The 19,412-nt window shown below is 64.4% G+C and overlaps 2 protein-coding genes across 2 annotated transcripts in view; both read right to left on the bottom strand.

Annotated features, from left to right (window-relative positions):
- Nucleotides 1-1,543: 1,543 nt before the first annotated feature.
- CSPG5 (chondroitin sulfate proteoglycan 5) lies at nucleotides 1,544-8,815 on the bottom strand. The gene is made up of 5 exons (XM_069006145.1): nucleotides 8,752-8,815; nucleotides 5,964-7,212; nucleotides 4,777-4,965; nucleotides 3,751-3,823; nucleotides 1,544-2,039 (listed from the first exon to the last, which is right to left on the bottom strand). The coding sequence occupies exons 1-5, from the start codon at nucleotides 8,813-8,815 to the stop codon at nucleotides 1,878-1,880; spliced, it is 1,737 nt and encodes a 578-aa protein (XP_068862246.1). The 3' UTR covers nucleotides 1,544-1,877.
- An 8,242-nt stretch (nucleotides 8,816-17,057) lies between these two features.
- SMARCC1 (SWI/SNF related BAF chromatin remodeling complex subunit C1) overlaps nucleotides 17,058-19,412 on the bottom strand; it is a 65,736-nt gene continuing 63,381 nt past the window's right edge. The window contains exon 28 of the mRNA XM_069006138.1: nucleotides 17,058-18,767. Within this exon, the coding sequence (XP_068862239.1) occupies nucleotides 18,685-18,767 (83 nt within the window). The 3' untranslated portion in view covers nucleotides 17,058-18,684. The remainder of the gene's footprint in view (nucleotides 18,768-19,412) is intronic.

A 19,412-nucleotide genomic window follows, 5' to 3' on the forward strand; every position in this document is an offset into this window, starting at 1 on the left:
CGGACCCACAGGCACCGTGAGGAAGGATCCCAGTGAGGAGCAGACGGTTTCCAGATCCCACCACATAGCCCTGGGTGGACTTGCTCCTTGGCTGCCCCATCCCGTTCCGTGTCTCCCTGCATCCCACCTTGCTGACTCCCTCCAAGGGCAGCTGGAGGTGAGGGGTGGCCTCCCCCATCCTGCACTGCCCCTGCCCTCCTCTTCCCTGCATCACCCACAACGCTACCTCATCCTCGCATTCCCAATCCCCTCCGACATCCCTCTCCACACAACCATTTCTTCTCCCCTCACTGCTCACACACAAGCACAGATCCTCTCCCATCACAGCGATGCTCATCCCACTCCAGCTCCCTTTCCCTCCCTCCCCGTCCCACAGGAAGTTTGTGCCCAGCCTCTGCCCATGCCAGGACATCCCACCTTTCCTCGGGGTTTCCTCAGGCATCAGCATCTCCTCTCTGCTCTGCCGGGCTCCAGCTGCACCAACACAACTCTCTCCCCCTGCCCCACCCTTTTTGTTGCTGTGCCCACGTTCCCAGTGCTCTCTCCATGGTTTTACCTGTCCTGCAGCTCCGTGCTGGAAGGGGAATGGCAAAGACCAAACCCTGCCGGTACCGGTGAGCCGCTCGCTCTGCCTCGCGTGACTGCCGGGATCGACTGCTGGCTCCCACCACCACTCCTCAGTTTTTAATCTCCCCAAGCAAGCCGAGAATTAATTATTTAGCAGCTCACAGAACGCATCGGGAACATCCGATCCATGTGGAGCTGCGGCTCTGGCTCCCACCTGCCCCGGGAGAGCACCGGCTGCATCCCTGACGTGCCGCACACTTAATATTGTGTGGTGATTAATGGCTTTGTGTCCTCTCTCCCAAGGAACCCAGAGTGTTGGCTCGTGGATGAATCCATCTCCAGAAGAAATCAGTTCCTGCTGGAAGCAAGACGGAGCCATGGCTGGAGGGGAGGGTGGTGGGAGTGCTGGGACTCCCTGGGGAGAGATCCCTGCTCCATGCTCCATCCCAGGGGGATGGCAGCAGGGCCAGCCTGACCTTGCCAAAGCCACTGGGACGGTGGCACCGGTTCTTCTCCATGCAGATGGAAACTGGGAGCTGGGGGGTGACAACCCTGGGGCGTCTCACCCAAAATCCCGCTGACAGCCTGGTCAGCTCCACTGAAGGAGGCTGTTAGAGCAGGAGTGGTTGGGAGCCGTCACCCCGTGTGCAGCCACACTGTTTGGGGGGACTCATGGTGGGGACAGGGATGGGGATGGAGCAAACCCTGGAGCAGCCCAGGCACCTCCACCAGACGTCCCAGGGTGTCCCATCTGCTCCCGAGCGTGTCCGGGGTGGCAGGATGTGCTGCACCCCTGGCCTGGCAGAGGCAGGAAGGTGCCTGGAGAGGGTGAGAAGGGGGGGGACCAGGCACCCACCACCCCCGGGTGACGCTCAGATGGGACCCTGTGCAAGCAGGGACTGAATCCCGCCATGTCCATGTCGGGAGATCGCAGGCACCGGCAAGAGGCTTAACTTTAAAAAAAAAAATGGTTTATTTATTTCAAGATATTACTTTTTTTTTTTTCCCTCCTTTTTTGTTGTTTTCACCTGTATTTCAAAAAAAGTGGGGCAAAAGTACAAAAAAAGTCAGTTGCGGAACGGCAAAGGTTTAGAAATCACAGCGCGGAACGAACCCAAGCGAGAAACACGGAGCACGAACCAAACACCCCCACGACACGGCCGAATTATGACTGGATTTTTTGTTTTCCTCTGTACAAAACACACCAAAGCATGCCACGGAGCGGGAAGGGACACAGCGGCGGGAGGAGACGGCTGTGGATGCGGGGGGGAGCCTGGCTCCCGCTCCGCTCCCGCTCCCGTCCCCGCCTCTCACGTCAGGTTGTTCTGGAGGCAGTTGAGCTCCCCCACGTCCTGCTCCCCTTTGCCGCCGTCGTGCTTGGGCGACGTCGAGTTGTGGATGTTAAACGGCTCCTCGTCCTTCAGGCAGGATTTCAGCGAGTCCTGCAGCTTGTGGGGAGCGCCGGGATCATCCTGCGGGAGAGACGGGGGTCAGGGCCGGGCCGTGATGGGGGCGAGACTCAGTGAGGGCACCGATGTCTCACTGACCCCTTGCAGAGAGCCACTGGAGGGGACAAATGTCCCCCCCCCCAGCGCAGATGGCGGCACGGGGGGCCCGTGGTGCTCCCGGCGCGGGGCGAGGGTCCGACCCCCCCGCGGTGACGCCGTCCCCCAGCACAGCCTCCCCACCTCGGGGTGCTGCGGCTCCCAAAGCCAACAGCGCCCACGAGCCGTGCCAGCCGCAGGAGCCTGTGCCAGCCGTAGGCACATCCCCCCCGGCCATCCCGCCCACCGTTCCCACCCGATTCCTCTTCCCGTTCCCAGCCCGGCGCATCTCCTCGTCCCCGCGACAATCAGCCACTCCCGGCGGCGCTTGGCAGGAGGCCAGAGGGGTTGGATTTATTGCGGTTCCTCAGCGTACAGCCGGTGCCCCCGCGCCGCTGGCAGAGCCGGGCACGCCTCTTCCCGACGTCCCCCCGCTGGAGCATCTTCCCCGCGCCGGGGCTGGGCTGTGCCCCGAGTGTGTCCCGCATCCACGGGGAGAGCGGCCCCTCGGCACCGGGGCCGAGCTCCGGCCGCGCTGGGGGCGGCTGCGCCCGCACGGTCCCGGCGGCGCTGGTGGGGCGGGATGAGCCCCGGCCTGGGGGTGCCAGGGCGGGCCGGGCCGGGCCGCGGTGGGTACGGTGCTCCCGGTGCCACACGGAGAGCGGCAGATGGACGGGGATACCCAAGGGCCGGCGTCACACAGGGACAGGATTCTCCATCTCCTGGGCAGTGACGTCCGGCCAGTCCGGAGCTGGTGCCATTGGCTCCACCGCTGCAGGATCCTCAGAAACCCCTTTCTAGGGGGGTTGACCCTGCTGACCCCTCCTCATCCTCGGAGTGCTGCATCCCAGGCACCGCGTGCCGAACCCTCCACATCCGGAGGGGACGAGGGATGTGTCAGAGCCCGGCGAGACACCAGGGAGTGGCACCGAGTTCATCCCGAGTTTCATCCTCTCGGCAGCGGGGAGGGGGCCGGCCCCGGAGCCTCCTGCCAGGGCGGCCGGGCCGCGCCGACGCTACGGCTGCTAAAGGCGGTTGGAAGACAGGAACACCGGCCATGGATAGGGAAAGGCTAAAGGGACCTACGCTCCTCCTCCGGCTCGCGCTCCGCAAAGCCCTTCGTTTCTCTCTGTTCCGAGTCGAAAGACAGGAGGTTGGAAGGGCATCCCGGGGGATGCCGGTGGGTGCATCCCAACCGCAGCAGCAGCCCGGAGCGTGTCATCCTCCAGCATCTGGAGTCATCTGCTGGTCCTGCCCAGTGATGCCACAGCCAGGGAGCATCATCTGCCCCGGCTGTCCCCTCCCTGAAAATTCCGGCACACCCACCCCTGCCACCCATGCACGGAGCCAAAGCCACCGGGAACTCGGGATGCTGGCTCCCCGGGGAGCCACATAGGCAGGAGGGGACAGGGAAGGGACAGGGACAGGGGGGTGACACTGACCCCCTGCCAGGCCTGGGTCCAGTTTAGGTCATTGGGAACCCACCAGTGAGGGGACAGAGTTGTGACCATGGCAGGATGGGGGGGACAGGAGGGCAGTGTTGGGGTCATGGAGGGGGCATAAGTGAGAGGTGACCAGACAGAGGGACAAGGACAGGATAGAAAGTGGGACGGGGGGACGGTGCCACACAGCTCCTTACGTTTGGGTGGGAGCCCTCGGCGATGGTGGAGAGGGAGAAGTTGTCGTTGTGCAGCTCGGACGGGGTGCGGTATCTGCCGGGGGCAGGAGAGCAGGGGTGAGAGCAGGACCCCCCAGGCAGCCTCCGCCCACGTTTTGGGGTGACCCTGGTTTTGGGGGGTTAACTGGTCCCAGCGCTGGAGGTCTGGGGGGTAAATGCCCATAGGGATGGAATTTTGGGCTAAATACCCCCAGACCTGGGGGTTTTGGAGGGATAAATATCCCCTACGCTGGGAGTTTTGGGGTTTTATACCCCCAGCTCTGAGGATATGGGGAGCTAAATGCCCCCAAATCCGGGGGGCTTGGGCACTTAATATCCCCAGAGATGGAGGTCTACAGGATTTAAAGTCCTGAACTCCGGAGGTTTGGAGACTAAATGTCCCCAGGGATGGAGTTGGGGCTAAATGAGCCCAATGTGACATTTTGGGGGGCTCGGTGCCCCCAGCTCTGGGGTTTTAGGGTAGCTGGGCTCTGGGCAGGGGAGTGGGAAAGGCAGCCCGGGGCAGGGCTGGAGAGGGAGACCCGGGAGCTGGCACGGAGCTTCCCTGCTAATTACACTTGGCATTTCCAAACACTAATTAACAGCTCATTAGGGAGCGGGCTGGGAAGGCTCCCTCCTCCCTGCTCCAGGAGCTGGGCAGCAATGGCTGGGGCGGGGAGATGACCCCGAAGCCTTCCCTATCCCCCCCAGCCCTGTCCCCAGCCCGGACCGTCCCCGATGGCAGCACAGCCGGTGTCCCCAGATCCCAGCGAAGCAGATTAACTGGTGCCAGTCAGGAGCAGCTTTAAGGGATTAACCGTGGAGCAGGAGCCACATCCACGTCTCCCGCCTCCGGGAGCTTTCCCACTCGCCGTCCCCGCGCCCCCACCGGCACCGGGGGTCCCGGTGACGCCAAAGGACGGGCTGGCACCAGCGCGGGCGGGGGCTGAGCCCGCCCGGCGGCCACGGGGAGTGTGGGACCCGCCCGGGGGTGTCCCCGTCACTCACTTGGTCTTGCGCAGTTTGCTGTTCTCCGTCTTGAGCAGGTAGAGCTTCTTGGCGAAGAACACGGTGAGCATGAAGAGCAGCAGCACCACGAGCGCGGCCGAGCCCACGGCCACGCACATCACCTGGAAGTCGGTGACGATGGACTCGCAGCGTGTGCCCTTGTGCCACGTGTAGTCCTGCGTGTTGCACCTGCCGGGGGACGCGGTCAGAGGGATGCCCCGCCCCAAAACGCGTCCCCCCGCCCCAAAACGTGCCCCCGTCCCACAGAGCATCCTCGGGGGATGTGGTGTTTGTACCTGGGGGCATTACGGGTGTCTGAGCGGGATGGGATTAGCGGGTCCCCGAGGGGGGTGACACCGAGGGAGATGGGGACACTGGGGGATGCCGGCAGGGGGGTGGGGGTGTCCCAGACGGTGCTGGTGGCCCGCACCGGTGGCTTCCAGCCCCAGCGGCGGTGGGAGCAGGGAGGGGGCCCCCCAGGCCCCCCGAGCGGGCGGGCTCGGTGCCAGCCGCAGGGCACATCCCGGTGCGTGCGGCACAGCCGGCATCGGCCTCCCGGGCACAATCTGCCGGGGCCGATTAGCGCGGCCGCCCCGCAGCCTCGGCTGCGCGGCCCTGACCTAATTCCTGCCCAGCCGCCGCTCGGGGGGCAGGGAAACCCCTCTGCATCCCGGCGGGATGGGGCTGCGGGGGGGCACCGGGCTGGGGTGCAGGGGGATGGAGAGCCCGGGAATGGGGTGCCAAGGGCATGGAAAGGTCCGGAATGGAATGTACAAAGGATGGAAGGACTGGGAACGGGGCGTCAGGGGGATGGAGAGCCCAGGAATGGAGTAGAGAGACAGGAGATGCCAGGAATGGGTTGCAGGGAGATGGAAACACTGGGAGTAGGGTGCATGAGTGGTAGAGAGCCCAGGGATAGGGTATAGGGAGATGGAGAGCCCAGGGATGGGATGCATGGAGTATGGAGAGACTGGGAGTGGGGGTGCACAAGGGATGGAAAGACAGGGAATGAGATACATGGGAATGGAGAACCTGGGGATGGGCTGCAGGGGGATGGAAAGCCTGGGCATGGGGTATGGGGGATGGAGAGCCTGGGGATGGGGCGCAGGGGATGATGTGCCCAGGACTGGTGTGCCCAGGGATGGCGAGCCCCCACACCCCCAGCCCGCCGGGGCCCCGTCCCTTACCGGCAGAAGGCCCCGTGGCTCTCCACCAGGTAGCACTGGCCGCCGTTGTGGCAGTAGCTGGGGACGAGGTCGCACAGGGAGCGGCAGGAGCTGTTGTGCCGCACGTACCCGCTCCGGCACTCGGAGCCGTTCTCGGGCGGGCCCCGCTCCCCCGGCCGCGGCCAGGCCGTGGGGCTGCCCCCGGACACCCCGGACGGCGGCGGCGGGGCCGCGGCACGGTGCCCGGTGGGCCGGGGGTCCTGTGGGGCCGGCGCGGCGCCGGGCGCGGCCGAGGTGGGCGGCCGGTAGCCGTTCTCGTCCTCCAGCCCCCCGTCTTCCTCCTCCTCCTCTTCCTCCTCGTCCTCCAGCTCGTCCTCGTCGTCCCCATCGGCGTAGAAGGAGGTGGTGGGGTAGAAATCGGCGTCGTCGAAGGGCGTGAAGTCGTCGTAGAGCTCGTGGAGGGCCCAGGGTGTGGCCGCCCCCTCGGGCTCCCGCCGCCGCGCCGAGCCGGCTGCCCCCCGGCCGCCCCCGGGGAAGCCCCCCAGTCCCTCGCCCCCCTCGAACAGGTCGTAGTAGTCAACGTCGATGATCTCCGAGCCCGTCCGGTCGGCCGGGGGCTTGGCCGGGCCCGTGGCGGCGGTGATGGGCTCCTGCAGCCACGTCAGATCCGTCCAGCCGCGAGCCCCCTGCGCCGGGGCCGGGCTGGAGGCGGCCGCCCAGAGCTCCGGGGGACCCCCCGAGTCCCCCCCGGCGGCGGGCACGGGGCTGGGCTCGCCCAGAACGGGGGTCCGCGGCGCGGCCGAGCCCCCGGCCGCCAGCAGGAGGTCGGATTCGGCAGAGTCGGTGGCGAGCTGGGGGCCGGGGGGGCTCGGCGGGGCGGCCGGGAGCCCCCCGAAGCTCCCCGCGCCGGGCGGGGAGGCGGGCGTGGGCCGGTCACCGCTCCCCGGCTCCTCGGGGCTGCCGAGGGCCACCGGCACCGTGCCCCCGTCCCCGGGCCAGGTCACGGCTCGGGGGGGCACGGCGCTGGCCTCGCCCTCCCCGGCGCAGCCCGGGCACCCCTCGGGCATGGCCGACGGCTCCGTGGTGGCCGTGCCCGCCCCGGGAGGCTCTAGCTGGGGTCCTGCCGCGGCCCCCCCGGCGCTGGTGCTGTTGCTGGGTCCCCCAGGGGGGTCTCCACTCGCCAGGTCCCATTTCGGGGGGCTGCTCTCCAACGAGCCCTCCCAGGCTCTCCCCTCACCAACGCTGGAGTTTTGAGGGGGCCACGCAGATGCTGGAGTGGGGCAAGGAGAGAAAGACGTGTCAGAGGGGCCCCCGCACTCCCGGAAGGACGTGGCATCCTGGGGGGATTCCAACAGGTCCCCACCTGCTCCACCTGGCACCCACCAGCACCACGACAGGGCATTGGGGGGCGGGGGGGGGCTGCACCCCGAATCCTTGAGCCTCTCCCGGGCACTGAACCCCACAGAAGGCTCCAGCTCTGCGGGTGCCCCCACACCCAACTCTGTGACGCCCCCCCCTCAGCACAGCCCCCCCAAACCAAGCTGCCCCCAGCCCTGCCCCCTCAGCTGCCCTTCAAGTGGATCCATCCCCCTGCAAATGGATCCAGTCCTCCCCCAGATGGATCCAGCCCCCACTGCAAGGGGAGCCAGCCCCCCCCCCCAAAGAAATCAGCCCCCCGTAAGGGGATCCAGGCCCCCCTCCCCGAATAGATCCAGCCCTTCTCTGGTTCCTGTAAGTGCACTCCATACACGCTACGGGATCCAGCTCCCTGTAATGGGATCCAGCCCCCCCGCCCCATAGATCCGTCTGTCTTTGCGAGGGGATCCAGCCCCCTCTGCCTGCTGCGGATGCAGCCACTACACCCGGCGGATCCAGCCCCTGCAGCGGGATCCAGCCCCTCTGCAATGGAATCCAGCCCCCTCCGAGGGGATCAGCCCTCTCTGGCTCCTGCACATCCATCCAGATACACAACAGGATCCAGCCCTTCCCACACCGGGATCCAGCCTCCTGCAAGCGGATCCAGCCCTCCTCCGGCTCGTGCGAGTGCCCCCCATCCACACAACCAGATCCCGCCCCTGCAAGGGGATCCAGCCCCTGCAACAGGATCCAGCTCCCTGCAAGGGTATCCAGCCCCTTTCCAAGGGTATCCAACTCCCCCTGCAATGGAATCCAGGCCCCTTCCAAGGGGATCCAACCCCCTCCGGTTCCTGCAAGTGCCCCCCATAATCCCAAGAGGATCCAGCCCCTGCAAGGGAATCCGGTCCCTCCTGCAAGGGGCTCCAGCCCTTCCCTGGCTTCTGCAGATGCTCCCCCTGCACACACGGGGATCCAGCCCCCGCCGCAAGGGCTCCGGCCCCGGGCAAGGGAATCCCGCCCGCCCTGCAAGGGGATCCAGCCCCACGCAAGGGCTCCGGCCCCCGGCAAGCGGATCCAGCCCTTCCTCCAAGGGGATCCAGCCCCACGCAAGGGATCCGGCCCCGGCAAGGGGATCCCGCCCGCCCTGCAAGGAGATCCAGCCCTTCCTCGGCTCCTGCAGATGCCCCCCCACATAAAGGGGCTCCAGCCCCCGGCAACAGAATCAATATCGTCACCCCCCTGCAGTGGGATCCAACCCCCCGCCCAGGGGGATCCACCTTCCTGCGGGGGTGCAGCCCCCGGCAGTGGGATCCAGCCCCGGTGAAGGGATCCCCCCCACCCCGCAGCCCCCGCCCGGACCGCAGCCCCCCCGTCTCCCCACCCCGGGGATCCCCCCCGCCCCGGGATCCGCCCCCCCGTGCCCATCCCGTGTGTCCCCGGTCCCGGTACGCACCGAGGGCGCCGATCGCCAGCAGCAGGGCCAGGGCGCGGGGGGCGCGGGGGGCGCGGGGGGCCATGGCGGCATGGAGGGACCCCGGCTCCGCCACGGGGCCGGCACCGGCAGCGGCTCCGCCCGCCCCGCTCCGAGCGAGCCGCGCCGAGCCGAGCGGAGCCGCGCCGAGCCGGGGGGCCGGGCCGGGCGGCGGGGGCGGGACCGCGGACGCGGCGGCGGCTCCGGGCACGGGCACGGCACCCCCCCGGCACCCCGCGGGCAGCGCCGGGGGGCGCATTCCGGGACCCCCAGCCTCGGGGAGGACACACCCCGGGACCCTCCAGCATCGGGGAGGACACACCCCGGGACCCTCCAGCATCGGCATCCCCGGAGGGGAACACGGGGGGCCACATCCCGACACCCCCCAACACCGAGGGACACACATCCTCGCACCCCCAACATGGGTATCCTCTGGGGGGGACACCGGGGGGCACATTCCGGCACTCCCAGCATCGGGGGGACACCCCCCGGCACCCCCCGGCATCGCCATCCTCGGGGAGGGACACCGGGGAACACATCCCGGCACCAGCACCCCTGGGGCGGAGAACACAGAGGGCACATCCTGGCACCACTATCCCTGGGGGGGACACACCCCGGCACCTCCCGCATCAGCATTCCTGGAGCAGGACACCGGGGACACATCCTGGCACCCCCCAGCACCGGGGGGGAACAGCTCCGGGAATCCCCGAGCGCCGGCATCCCCCTCTGGCCCCCCAAACTGCTCCTGCATGGGGCGGGGACCCCTCCCCGCACCAGCACCGGGATCCTCTCCCAGCATCCTCACCTCGTGCGGGGGACCCCCACCCTGCCCCCACACCCCGCACTCTGCACCGCCCCGGGGGCACCGCGGGGCTCCGGCCCAGGCGGGGCTGTGACCGCTCAGCGCCCAGGCAGAGACCCCCAGTGCCGGGCTGGACCCTCCTTGCTCCCCGCGTGGGCGCCCCACGGCCCTGGAACCGCTTGCCAGTGCCAGACTGGTCCAGTTGCCACCTGGTGCCACCGCGGCCTCTGTCACCAGTGACCTGTCCCCGCGGGCACCATGGGCTGGCCCCTCCAATGGGCAGGGGGGCGGGCAGGGGTGTGGGCAGGGGGCTGCTCCAGTCCGTGCCCCAGCGCCAGAGGCAGCGTCTGGATGAAGCCAGGGAAGAGCCGGGAGAGGGAAAGGGCGCGGACGTGCCCGGCCTCGCAATGGCCACGGGCACCCGGGGACCGCCGGCCCCTCGCCCCCAGACCCCACCCCCGCAGGGTGTGGTGGCGGTGCCGGGGCAGCACCCGGGAACACCCCGGGCTGCTCTGGGGCCTCAGCCCGGACCTGTCCGTGGGACAGCGGCCGCTCCTTCGCTGTCCCTGCACCGCTGGCTCCGTGGATACCTCGTCCCCCTGAGGCTGGCACCGGCTCTCGGCTAGCTGAGGCCTCCCAAGGTCGCTGTGTGTCCTTGGACACCTCCACCTGCAGCGCAGGGATGTGTCTGTCATGGCTGCTCCACAACCTGCATCCCACATCGGGCATTCCACATCCTGCATCAGGCATCCTGCATCGTACTTCCCAAATCCTGAGCTGGGCATCGCACATCCCAAATCCTGCATCCCACGTCGGGCATCCCGCATCAGACACCCCGTATCCCACACCCCACACCACCCACGCTACTGAAGGATGCTCCCTGGGGACCCCACTGCAGTGCCCCCCACTCCCACGTGGGACCCACATCAGCTCGGCCGTGACCCCCTCGCGTCCCCCCCGCCCCCCTGGGCCGTGTGTGCAGGGGGCTGGGCTGGGGGGATGCCGGGAATGGGGGTCCCCTCTCCCCCCAGCAGCCGCGGCTCCTGGCCGGGCTCCGCGCCGGGAACAAGCCCCGCTCTGTCCCTCTCAAAGGGGGATTGAAGGGGCTGCACCTGCTTAGTATTCCCCAGGCTTCCGCCCCTGGATGCGTTTCCAAGGGGACCGGCCGAGGGGCCGCCAGGATGGATGGGGGGACATGGCCTTGACAGCCGGGAAAAGGGTTGGGAAGAGGCATCGGGGTCCCACAGGCTGGGGGGTCCCAGTGCCAGGTCCCTGCCTGGCAGCAGGAGGCTGAGGGAAGGCGGGTGGGATCCGGGAATGGGGATGGTGCTGGGATGGAGCCTGGGCAGGGCTTCCATGGGCAGCCCATGGAAGCTTCCAGCACCCACAGTAACTCCTGGGGGCAGGAAGCTGGTGGGGCTTGCAGGGACACCCGGGGCCACCTGTGCCAGGCCTGGAGCCACGCAGGGTCACATCTTGGACACCTCCATGGCCAGAGGCTCTGCCAGCCCTCAGGACAGCCCGGGCTGGTGTCCTGGAGCACCAGCTCCTCCTGTCCAGAGAGTTGTGTGGCCAGTGTCCCACGACAGCCCTGAGGCACCTCATCCAGGGGTGTCCCCCACCCTGAGGGATCCCGCTCCCACCCTCATCGCTGTCCCCTCAGGGTATCAACATCCCAGGAGCTCCAGCCAGTGTCACTGCAGGGCTCAGAGCCCCATGAGGGGCCGGGACCTTGTGCTGGGGACAAGAGGGTGTGGGCACCCCCACCCTGCGGGAGGCTGCTTGCCTGTGCCCAGGGCACGGGGCCAGGATGTTCCCTGCAGGCCCCCTTTGCACGGGAGGAGCCCCCACCTCGCACACAGGCCCTGCACCCATCCCTGTGCCCACGGCTCTGGATCAGGGTGGGTGCCCCTGGGTGGGCAGAGCTCAGGGGAGGGCGGTGGGTGCCGTGCACAGGCAGGAACATCCAGCCAGGGAGGATTCCAGAGCCTCGCAGGGGCGGAGCAGGGCTGAGCCTCAATGCGCCGATTCCACCACTGTGCCCAAATCCAGCACGGGGTCGAAGCCAGATCCCACCACAATCCTACAAACCTGCCTTGGATTGGGCTTCATCAGCAGCAGAGGGTTGGATGAGGGATGGCAGGACAGACGGATGGACAGACAGACGGATGGACAGCGACGGTGCTTCGGTCTCAGAGGAGAAATCCAGCACCAGCTCCCTCAGTTGGGAAGAACTGGTTGCTCTTGCCAAGTCTGTGTTTTCCTGGGGGAATTATTCAGAATATGAAAGGTGATTTAAAAGACTGGGAATTGCAGCCATCACTGGGGGCCTTCCCAGAGCGAATCTGTGAGCCCTGTCCATCGGTGCAGTGAGCTGGGGAGGGATCTCATCCCAAACCCTTTCCCTGCCCAGTTCAGCACTGGGAGTGGAGCTTGCCCGTGGATCCTGCCCTACCTTGGGATCCCCAAAAGCCCACGGAAGGGGCTTTGCACCCCCAGTTCTGCTTCATGCTCCTGCCAGTGCTCGGCTCAGTCCCTCAGCCCAGCTCATCCCGGCTGGCAGCTCCCAGTGTCCCAGTGGCCGTGGGGCAGCCCCACACCAGCACCTTCCTCCTCCTCGGGGGCACCGCTGGCCGCAGGTGCCAGGTGGGATTGTGGTCCAGGATCCCATTGGGATGGACAGACAGATGGAGGCCAGGGGGAGGCACAGGCTGGGCTTGGATCCCCAGCTTCCCAGCTCCCTCCCATCAGCTGAGCACCAGGAATCGCCTCATCCCTGTGTCCAGTGAGGATCCCCACGGGCATCCAGACCCGCGGGATAAGGGGGGTGGCCGATGGCACGGCCAGGATGGGCCGGGCCAGCACTTCCCCCCAGCTTCTGCTCCTCCCATCGCCTTTCCCTCCCTCCTCAGCCAGGTACTGGAGAGGCTCAAGTCACCTTTCCTCCATTTTTCTTTCACTAACGAGTATTGGAAAAGTGCAAAGAAAATAAAGAATTGAATCAAAGAGCCAGGACTGAGGTTGGCGTTTCCTGCCCTGGCTCGGGCACCGCTCCCCTTGGACAAGCGAACCCTTTCCCTGTCATAATATCCTGGATGTTGAGCCTGAGCCCAGGGCCGAGCCCAGCTCAGCCAGGCGGGGTTTTAGGGATAGCTTTGTCCTTGATTGGGGCTGGCACCGCCCGGGCTGGCTCTGAGGTGACGAGTCCCGATGCGACACCGAACCCTGGAGGAGCCGCCGCCGCATCGACCTTCAGCCTCCTCCGTGCTCAGCCCACAGCATCCAACCCCTTTCTGCAGGGAACAGATTCCCCCGCCCCGGATCCGGCACACGCCAAACTGCTCCCGACACCCCGCTGATCCGAAAATCACCGCAATTCAAAGTCCTCGAAGCAGGAGCCGTGTTTGGGATTGCAGGAGCAGCTTGGGGAAGGATGCCGGAGGCACAAAAATACACAGATCCACAACCTCTGCGTGTCCTGCGGCGCTGGAGCCGGGATCTTCCCAAAGAAACCCTTCCTTACCTGCACAGGGGCCGGTGCATTTGGGTCTGCAGAGGCAGAGCTGGCCCGGGCAGGGGCAGAGTCCAGTGTCCGAGAGGCCTCAGGCTCTGCTGGACGTGCTGGAGGGACAGAGCCCCTGGCTCGGCTCTCACAGCCATTACCGAGCCACATTGCCCTGGGGCTGCAGAGGGAAAAGGTGGGAGAGGTTTAATAATCACCTGTCCCAGCTCTGAGCTGCAGAGAGTGAGGAAAACCCTGAGCGAAGTGAGGCCGAGCTTTGGGGAGAGGCGCCGGCGGGGAGCTGCATCCCCAGGATGGAGTGCTGCATCCAAGGACACATCACACCTGCCAGCTGTGCCCAACTCCTTTCGCGTCCGTGAACGTGCACAGTCTGCACAGGTGGCAAATAAAGCTGTCCCTGACCGGGGTAAGTCACCGCGAGCGCCAGCACTGCTCCCACACCTCCCTCCTTCCCGCCTGCGGATCCCGGTTTAGTGCCTGTGATTTTGCCAAGAGGGCACTAAAGGCCCTTCAGAAAAGCTTTTCACCTCCAAGGCTTTGCTTTCATCACTGCTGGGAAGGCGGGTGAGTCAAGGCGGCTGTTCCACACTCAGGACAAGGAGTGAGGACACAACTTCATCCCCTGAAATGATGGAAAAGGGCTCGGGGAAGGCTGAGCTGAGCCCGGAATGTGAACACAAACCTCGTCCCTCCCACGGCAGGTCACAGCCATTTCACCACCCCCGGGGCTCCAGCACCTCTGGAGGAGAAAACCCAAAATTGGAGCAGCAGAGAGACCCAGAGCTGCAGGGCACCGAAATCCCCCCGGAGCATCCTCCGAGGGCAGCGCCCGCCTCCGGACCCGTGGGATCACAACATCGCGGTCCTGGACTGGGAAGGAACAAGGGAATTCCATGGAATGGATCCTGGGGGGATCTGGGGGCTCTCACAGCAGCACTCGGACCAGAACTCAGCGAGGAGACGTCCCTCAGGTCCCGCGGGGCTGATCCTGCGCCTGGAAGTGGCTCCGGGTCTTTGCTGGGTCAGTGACATGCAGCTGGGTGGGCAACCATTGGTCCTGGCACATAGAGACCACCAGCACCATCCCAGGGCTAGAATTCTGGCCACAAGCCTGGAAGGCTGCTGGCTGTGATGGACACCAGGTTGTTTTTATCACACTGCAACTTAAAAACACAGAAAACGAGGAATTTGGGGGAAAAAATTCCCAATAATCAGCCCTCAGTTTCCCGTTGCAGCCTCCAGGTGACGTCCCGAGGGCTCCCGGGGCTGCTGGAAGGGTCCCTGTGCCGTGACCCCGGCAGCGTCCCGAGGTTCCCGTGAAAGGGGAAATTCCCAGCCGGGCAGCGCCGGAGGCCGGGCGGGAGCTGCTGCAGACAAAGGGGGACAGTGCTCCTGGAGAGCCGGGCAGGGGCGGCCCTGGCACGGCTCTGGCACGGCTCTGGCACGGCCCTGGCATGGCCCCGGCATGGCCGAGCCCTTGGCAGGTCACCCAGAGCCGCCCTGTCTGGGGCACGTCTCTTCCTCCCGGGATTTGGGGGGATTATCCAGGGGGTGGGCGCCGGGGTCAGCCTTGGACTCGTTCCTGTAAAACCTGAGGAGAGAGAAAAAGGAGCTCCCAGCCTTCCAAACCCTTCGCGTGGAAGTTTCCCGTGAGACAGGCACAGGGATGAAACAGCAGCGAGGGGACAATGCGCACTCAGACACCCCAAACTGTCCACGAGCCCCACGGCGCATTTTGGGCTTTAAATCGGCCAGAAAAGGACAAAAAAGCAACTTTTCAGGCAGCCCGGGGTGAAGTGCGTATCCCAAGCAGGACACGGGAGGTTTAGGGTGGTTTTGGGATGGACAAGGGCGGTGCCAACGCCCGTTCCTGTTCCTGTTTCGCTCCCTCTTCCCTCCCTCGGCCAATGGTGCTGAGGAAAAATCCTGCGGATCGCATCGCCCGTCTCCAGCAGGATCCGGTTACTCGGATGAAGATGCAAACCCCTCTCCGCCGTACAGGCAGGATTTTTACAGGGAATTTTCTGGAGCAGGCAGAAGGGCTCACCCTGGGCAGGTAATTCCCTTTTTCCTAAAGGCATCTTGGATTGAAATGACCCCAACAGCGGTTTTGGAGCGGATGCTCAGCCGGTTCAGAGCCCTGTCCTAAAGCTGCCTTCCAGCCGGCTGTACCCACAGCAGGAAACTGAGAACAGCAATGGATTCACTCCCTAATCCCGCTCCGTGCTCCAGCACCAGGAGCAGCCCCGGCCCCCACCCCAGGCCAGCCCAGCTGTGGGGATCCAAACACCCACAGCGGAGTCAAATCCCAGGATGGGTTGGGTTGGAGGGACCTCGAAGCCCACCCAGTGCCACCCCTGCCATGGGCAGGGACACCTCCCACTGTCCCAGGCTGCTCCCAGCCCCAATGTCCAGCCTGGCCTTGGACACTGCCAGGGATCCAGGGGCAGCCACAGCTGCTCTGGCAATTCCAGCCCAGCCCCTCCCCACCCTCCCAGCCAGCAATTCCCAATCTCCCATCCATCCCTGCCCTCTGGCACTGGGAAGCCATTCCCTGTGTCCTGTCCCTCCAGGCCTTGTCCCCAGTCCCTCTCCAGCTCTCCTGGAGCCCCTTTAGGCCCTGCAAGGGGCTTGGAGCTCTCCCTGTGTCCTTCCCTTCTCCAGGGGAACATTCCCAGCTGTCCCAGCCTGGCTCCAGAGCAGAGGGGCTCCAGCCCTGGAGCAGCTCTGGGGCCTCCTCTGGGCTCTCTCCAGCAGCTCCAGGTCCTGGTGCTGTTGGCCCCGGGGCTGGGGCAGCTCTGCAGGTGGGGAATCACCTCAGAGGGACAGAATCCCCCATTTCCTGCTGCCCACGCTTGGGCTCAGCCCAGGCACGGTGGGGTCTGGCGAGCTCCTCACCCACCAGCATTCCCAAAACTGGAATCCCAAAGCAGATCCAGTCTCCTCTCCCTTACTCCAGCTCTGCCCAGCCCGGCCTTGGCAGCTGCTGCGACCACAAAGCTTTGGGGGCTGTCAATAGAAGACCTCTAAAATGGACATTTATGATTTACCACTTTCTGTGCATCCCTCAGGAGAATGATCCTCAGGATGAGGAGGAAAAGCGACCATTGCTGGCCATGCTGGAGGTGAGGAGGTCATCATCCCAAGGGATAAGCCTTGCTGGAATGCAAAGATCCAAGAGCTCCTCCCCTCTCCTTCCTGCCCCGTGCAGGAGCAGCACCAAGGAGCCCACAAGAGGATGTTCAGCAGGACACCCCAGCCCTGGAGACTCCCCTCCCCATCCAAGGAGGAATTCCCAGTTGGGAATGCGGCTTTCATGGTGTGTCCTGGACCCGGGGACACAGCTCCGCCCCTGGGCTTTTCCCTCCTCGGGAATTAAGGACTGCGGGCATTACGGGATGCCTGGGAAGAGGTGCCACTTCCGAGGCAAAGCCTCTCCCTGGGCAAAGCAGCAGGAATGGCTGGAATGTAATCCAGACTGGATTCTGGTTTCAGTTTAATCAAAAAGACAAACCCCCCTGGCAGCCTGCGGAGCCCAGCGGGGTTGGAGGGAAGGGCAGGACAGGCAGCAGGACTGAACCTGGCAGAGCAGCTGGATGGGGGAGCAGTGGGACCGAGGCCTCCCCAGCCCAAGCTGCCTCACCAGAGCTCCCCTCCAGCGCGATCCAAGCGGGAACAGGCTCCGGAGCCCGCGGGAAGCCCACAGCAGCCGTGCTGCGGGGCTGCTCCGCTGCAGCCGCTTCCCTGAGCTCTGAACCCTGCCAGGGCCTGTCCACAGCAGCACATCCCGGGTGAGTGAAGGGTCTGCGCTCCCCCCGTGCCTTCAGGGTCTGCCTCAAGCTCGGGTTTTGCGTTTGCTCCTCTGGAGTTCACGTTCAGCCCCAAAACAGCCCCAGATCGCAGTGACAATTCCCAGCTCTTCCCACACACAAAGGCAAAGGAGACTTCACAAACTCCACAGGCTTTGTACAAAAACCGCTTTTTTTTGCTTTTATTTCACAAAATTGGGTGGCTGCTGCAGGAATCAAACCGGCCCTATACAGAGATCAGGTGAAAAAGTGGGCACAGGGATTATTTATACAGAAACAAAACAGTGTCCAGGATCCAGGTCCTCGGCAGGATCAGCACTAGGACAGTAAAAAATAGTCTCCACCTGGATCCTGGGAATCGCTCACGCTAGAAACAACCTGAGGTTACTCTAAACTGGACTAAGGGCTGCACCAGAAATCCCATGCTCACCCCAAAGACCCTGGAGGGGAAGGAAGCCTTGGGAAGGGGAATGGGAAGGCCCCGGCCGCTCTCTGCGCGGCACCGGGGAGTCGTGCTGGAAGACCTGGCAAATCCTTAATTTTTAAATGGTGGAAGTGGTTCTGGAGGTTCCAGAGTTTTTGGGAGTCTCTCTCCAGCCCAACCTCAACTCCCACCCAGCCAAAAGCCACCCTTGAAATCAAGGAGCAGCCTCCAGACCCTCAGCAGGGAAACCCCAAACGCTCCCGGGCTGGGATGAGGGCAGAGAACCTGAACCATGGGCAGAAAAGGACTTTTTGCAGGACTTTTCCCCAAGTTTTGGCAGCCTGGAGGTGTGCAGCAGCAGCTCTGGGGTGCTCCCAGATCCACCTGCTGAAGCTGTTCCCTTCCCCACCCCTCCAGCCGCAGTGGGGGGTGACGGGAGCTGTCCCAGCTGCGTTTGCTGCCGCCCCGGCCGTCCAGAGGTAGTTCTGGCATTCCCATCCCAGCCATCCCAACCCAATCCCAAATTCTAGCACTTCTCAGCTATCTACTTTATTATTATTATTTTTTTGTTTTCTTCATTTTAAAAAGTACAAAGTATATGCTCCAAAAAGAGGGACTAAAAACGGGGGTTATTCCTCAGTTGGCTACTGCACCGAACTACTCAGGGAAGGTCCAACTACCACCTCCAAAGGCAAAGGAAAGGTAAAAACTGGAGCAAGAAAACTCCTACCATTGAGTGGTTTTATTCCAATCGATTCACTCCCGGTTCATTCCCATGGATCAATATTTCCTGTAATAAGTTAGAGGCAGCTCTGGCCGCAGCCACCAGGAATCCCTGCGGACACGGCTGCCGGCCCTGCGCCTCCGTGCCCCAGCACACCCTGGTTTTCCTGCTCTGCTCCAAGCTCTGGTTTGGCATCTCCTCTCGGTGCTTTGCTCTGCCCAGGGACCCCAGAACACTGAATCACCCTGGGGTGGGCATGTCCTAAAGCTCAGCTTCTGCCCTAAAACCTGGATTATTTCACCCTTCCCGGGAGAAGCCCAAACTCAAAGCACCAAGAGGAAGGAAACCAGCGTGGAGCTCTGCAAGGCAAGCAGGCCAAGGGGTAAAGGACTTCCCACCAGCAACATGGAGGCGCTCCTGGCATCCCTATCTCCAGCTTTCCCAAGGGAATGCCAAGCTCTGCCGGGCTCCAGTGGGGAGCGGGGGAACGCCGCCGCGCGAACGTGTGCAGATCACACACACACGACTGGGAGAGGAGGGGGAAACCTCCCCAGGGAACAGAAGGGAACTGAGGAATTCTCTTTTGGTCACCACTATGTTGCTGTGGAAGTTCCTTCCTCCTTCCTTGGCTGCTTAGGGAGCGGCTGAGGCCGGCGGGGCTCCGGCCGGTGGCGGGGTCACTCCTTCTGCGGGCGGCGGCTGCGCCGGGCCGGGATCTGCAGGGAGACAAGGGGGACAGTGAGGGACACTGGGAGGACAGGGAGGGACAGGGAGGGACACCGGGGGGGGGCTGGACACGGAGAAGGGACACAATGCCTGTGCCCAGGTGTCTCCAGGCCACGGGACAGTCTGTCTGATGGGAATTCCTGCAGCCAGGACCGTCCCTAGGAACGGCACCACGGCGGCTCCCAAAGCTCTGCTGCACCTTTATGGTGCTTTTCCACCACTCAGCGCCGCATGGACTTCGTGAAAGAGGGAAAAATTCCCATATTTTTATGGACAAGGTGCTGGGGATGCGGCTCAGCAGCTGGCAAATCCGTGCCAAGCAACTTGCAGAGCTGGAATTGGCATCTCTCACCTCCCAGCTCTGTGCCCAAGCCCAAATTACAGCTCTTTTCTGTTTAAAATAGATGGAACAATGGGTTTGATATAAACAGCGGCTGCCCCTCCCTCTGAAGGGTGGATGTAGGTTAAAGCAGAGGAATCCACGGATGCAGCGAGCAGGAGGGAAGAGAGGAGGGATACAAAGGGCCAGCCTCGTGCCCAGAGAGGAGATACTAATGGAACATGACTGACTTGTTTAGTAGGGGAGGAAAAAGGGAGAAATTAAGAGAAGGGAAGAGAGCAAACAGGAATACAAC

Source organism: Aphelocoma coerulescens, chromosome 2 (assembly GCF_041296385.1).
Source record: "Aphelocoma coerulescens isolate FSJ_1873_10779 chromosome 2, UR_Acoe_1.0, whole genome shotgun sequence".
Classification (NCBI taxonomy): Eukaryota; Metazoa; Chordata; class Aves; order Passeriformes; family Corvidae; genus Aphelocoma; species Aphelocoma coerulescens.

Coding starts and splice junctions, on each gene's coding strand:
- CSPG5 (XM_069006145.1), bottom strand. CDS start 8,815: ATGGCCCCCCGCGCCCCCCGCGCCCCCCGCGCCCTGGCCCTGCTGCTG. Junction 7,213..8,751: donor GCTGGCGATCGGCGCCCTCG/GTGCGTACCGGG, acceptor GCCCCACTCCAG/CATCTGCGTGGCCCCCTCAA. Junction 3,824..4,776: donor AGCAAACTGCGCAAGACCAA/GTGAGTGACGGG, acceptor TGCCCCCGGCAG/ATACCGCACCCCGTCCGAGC.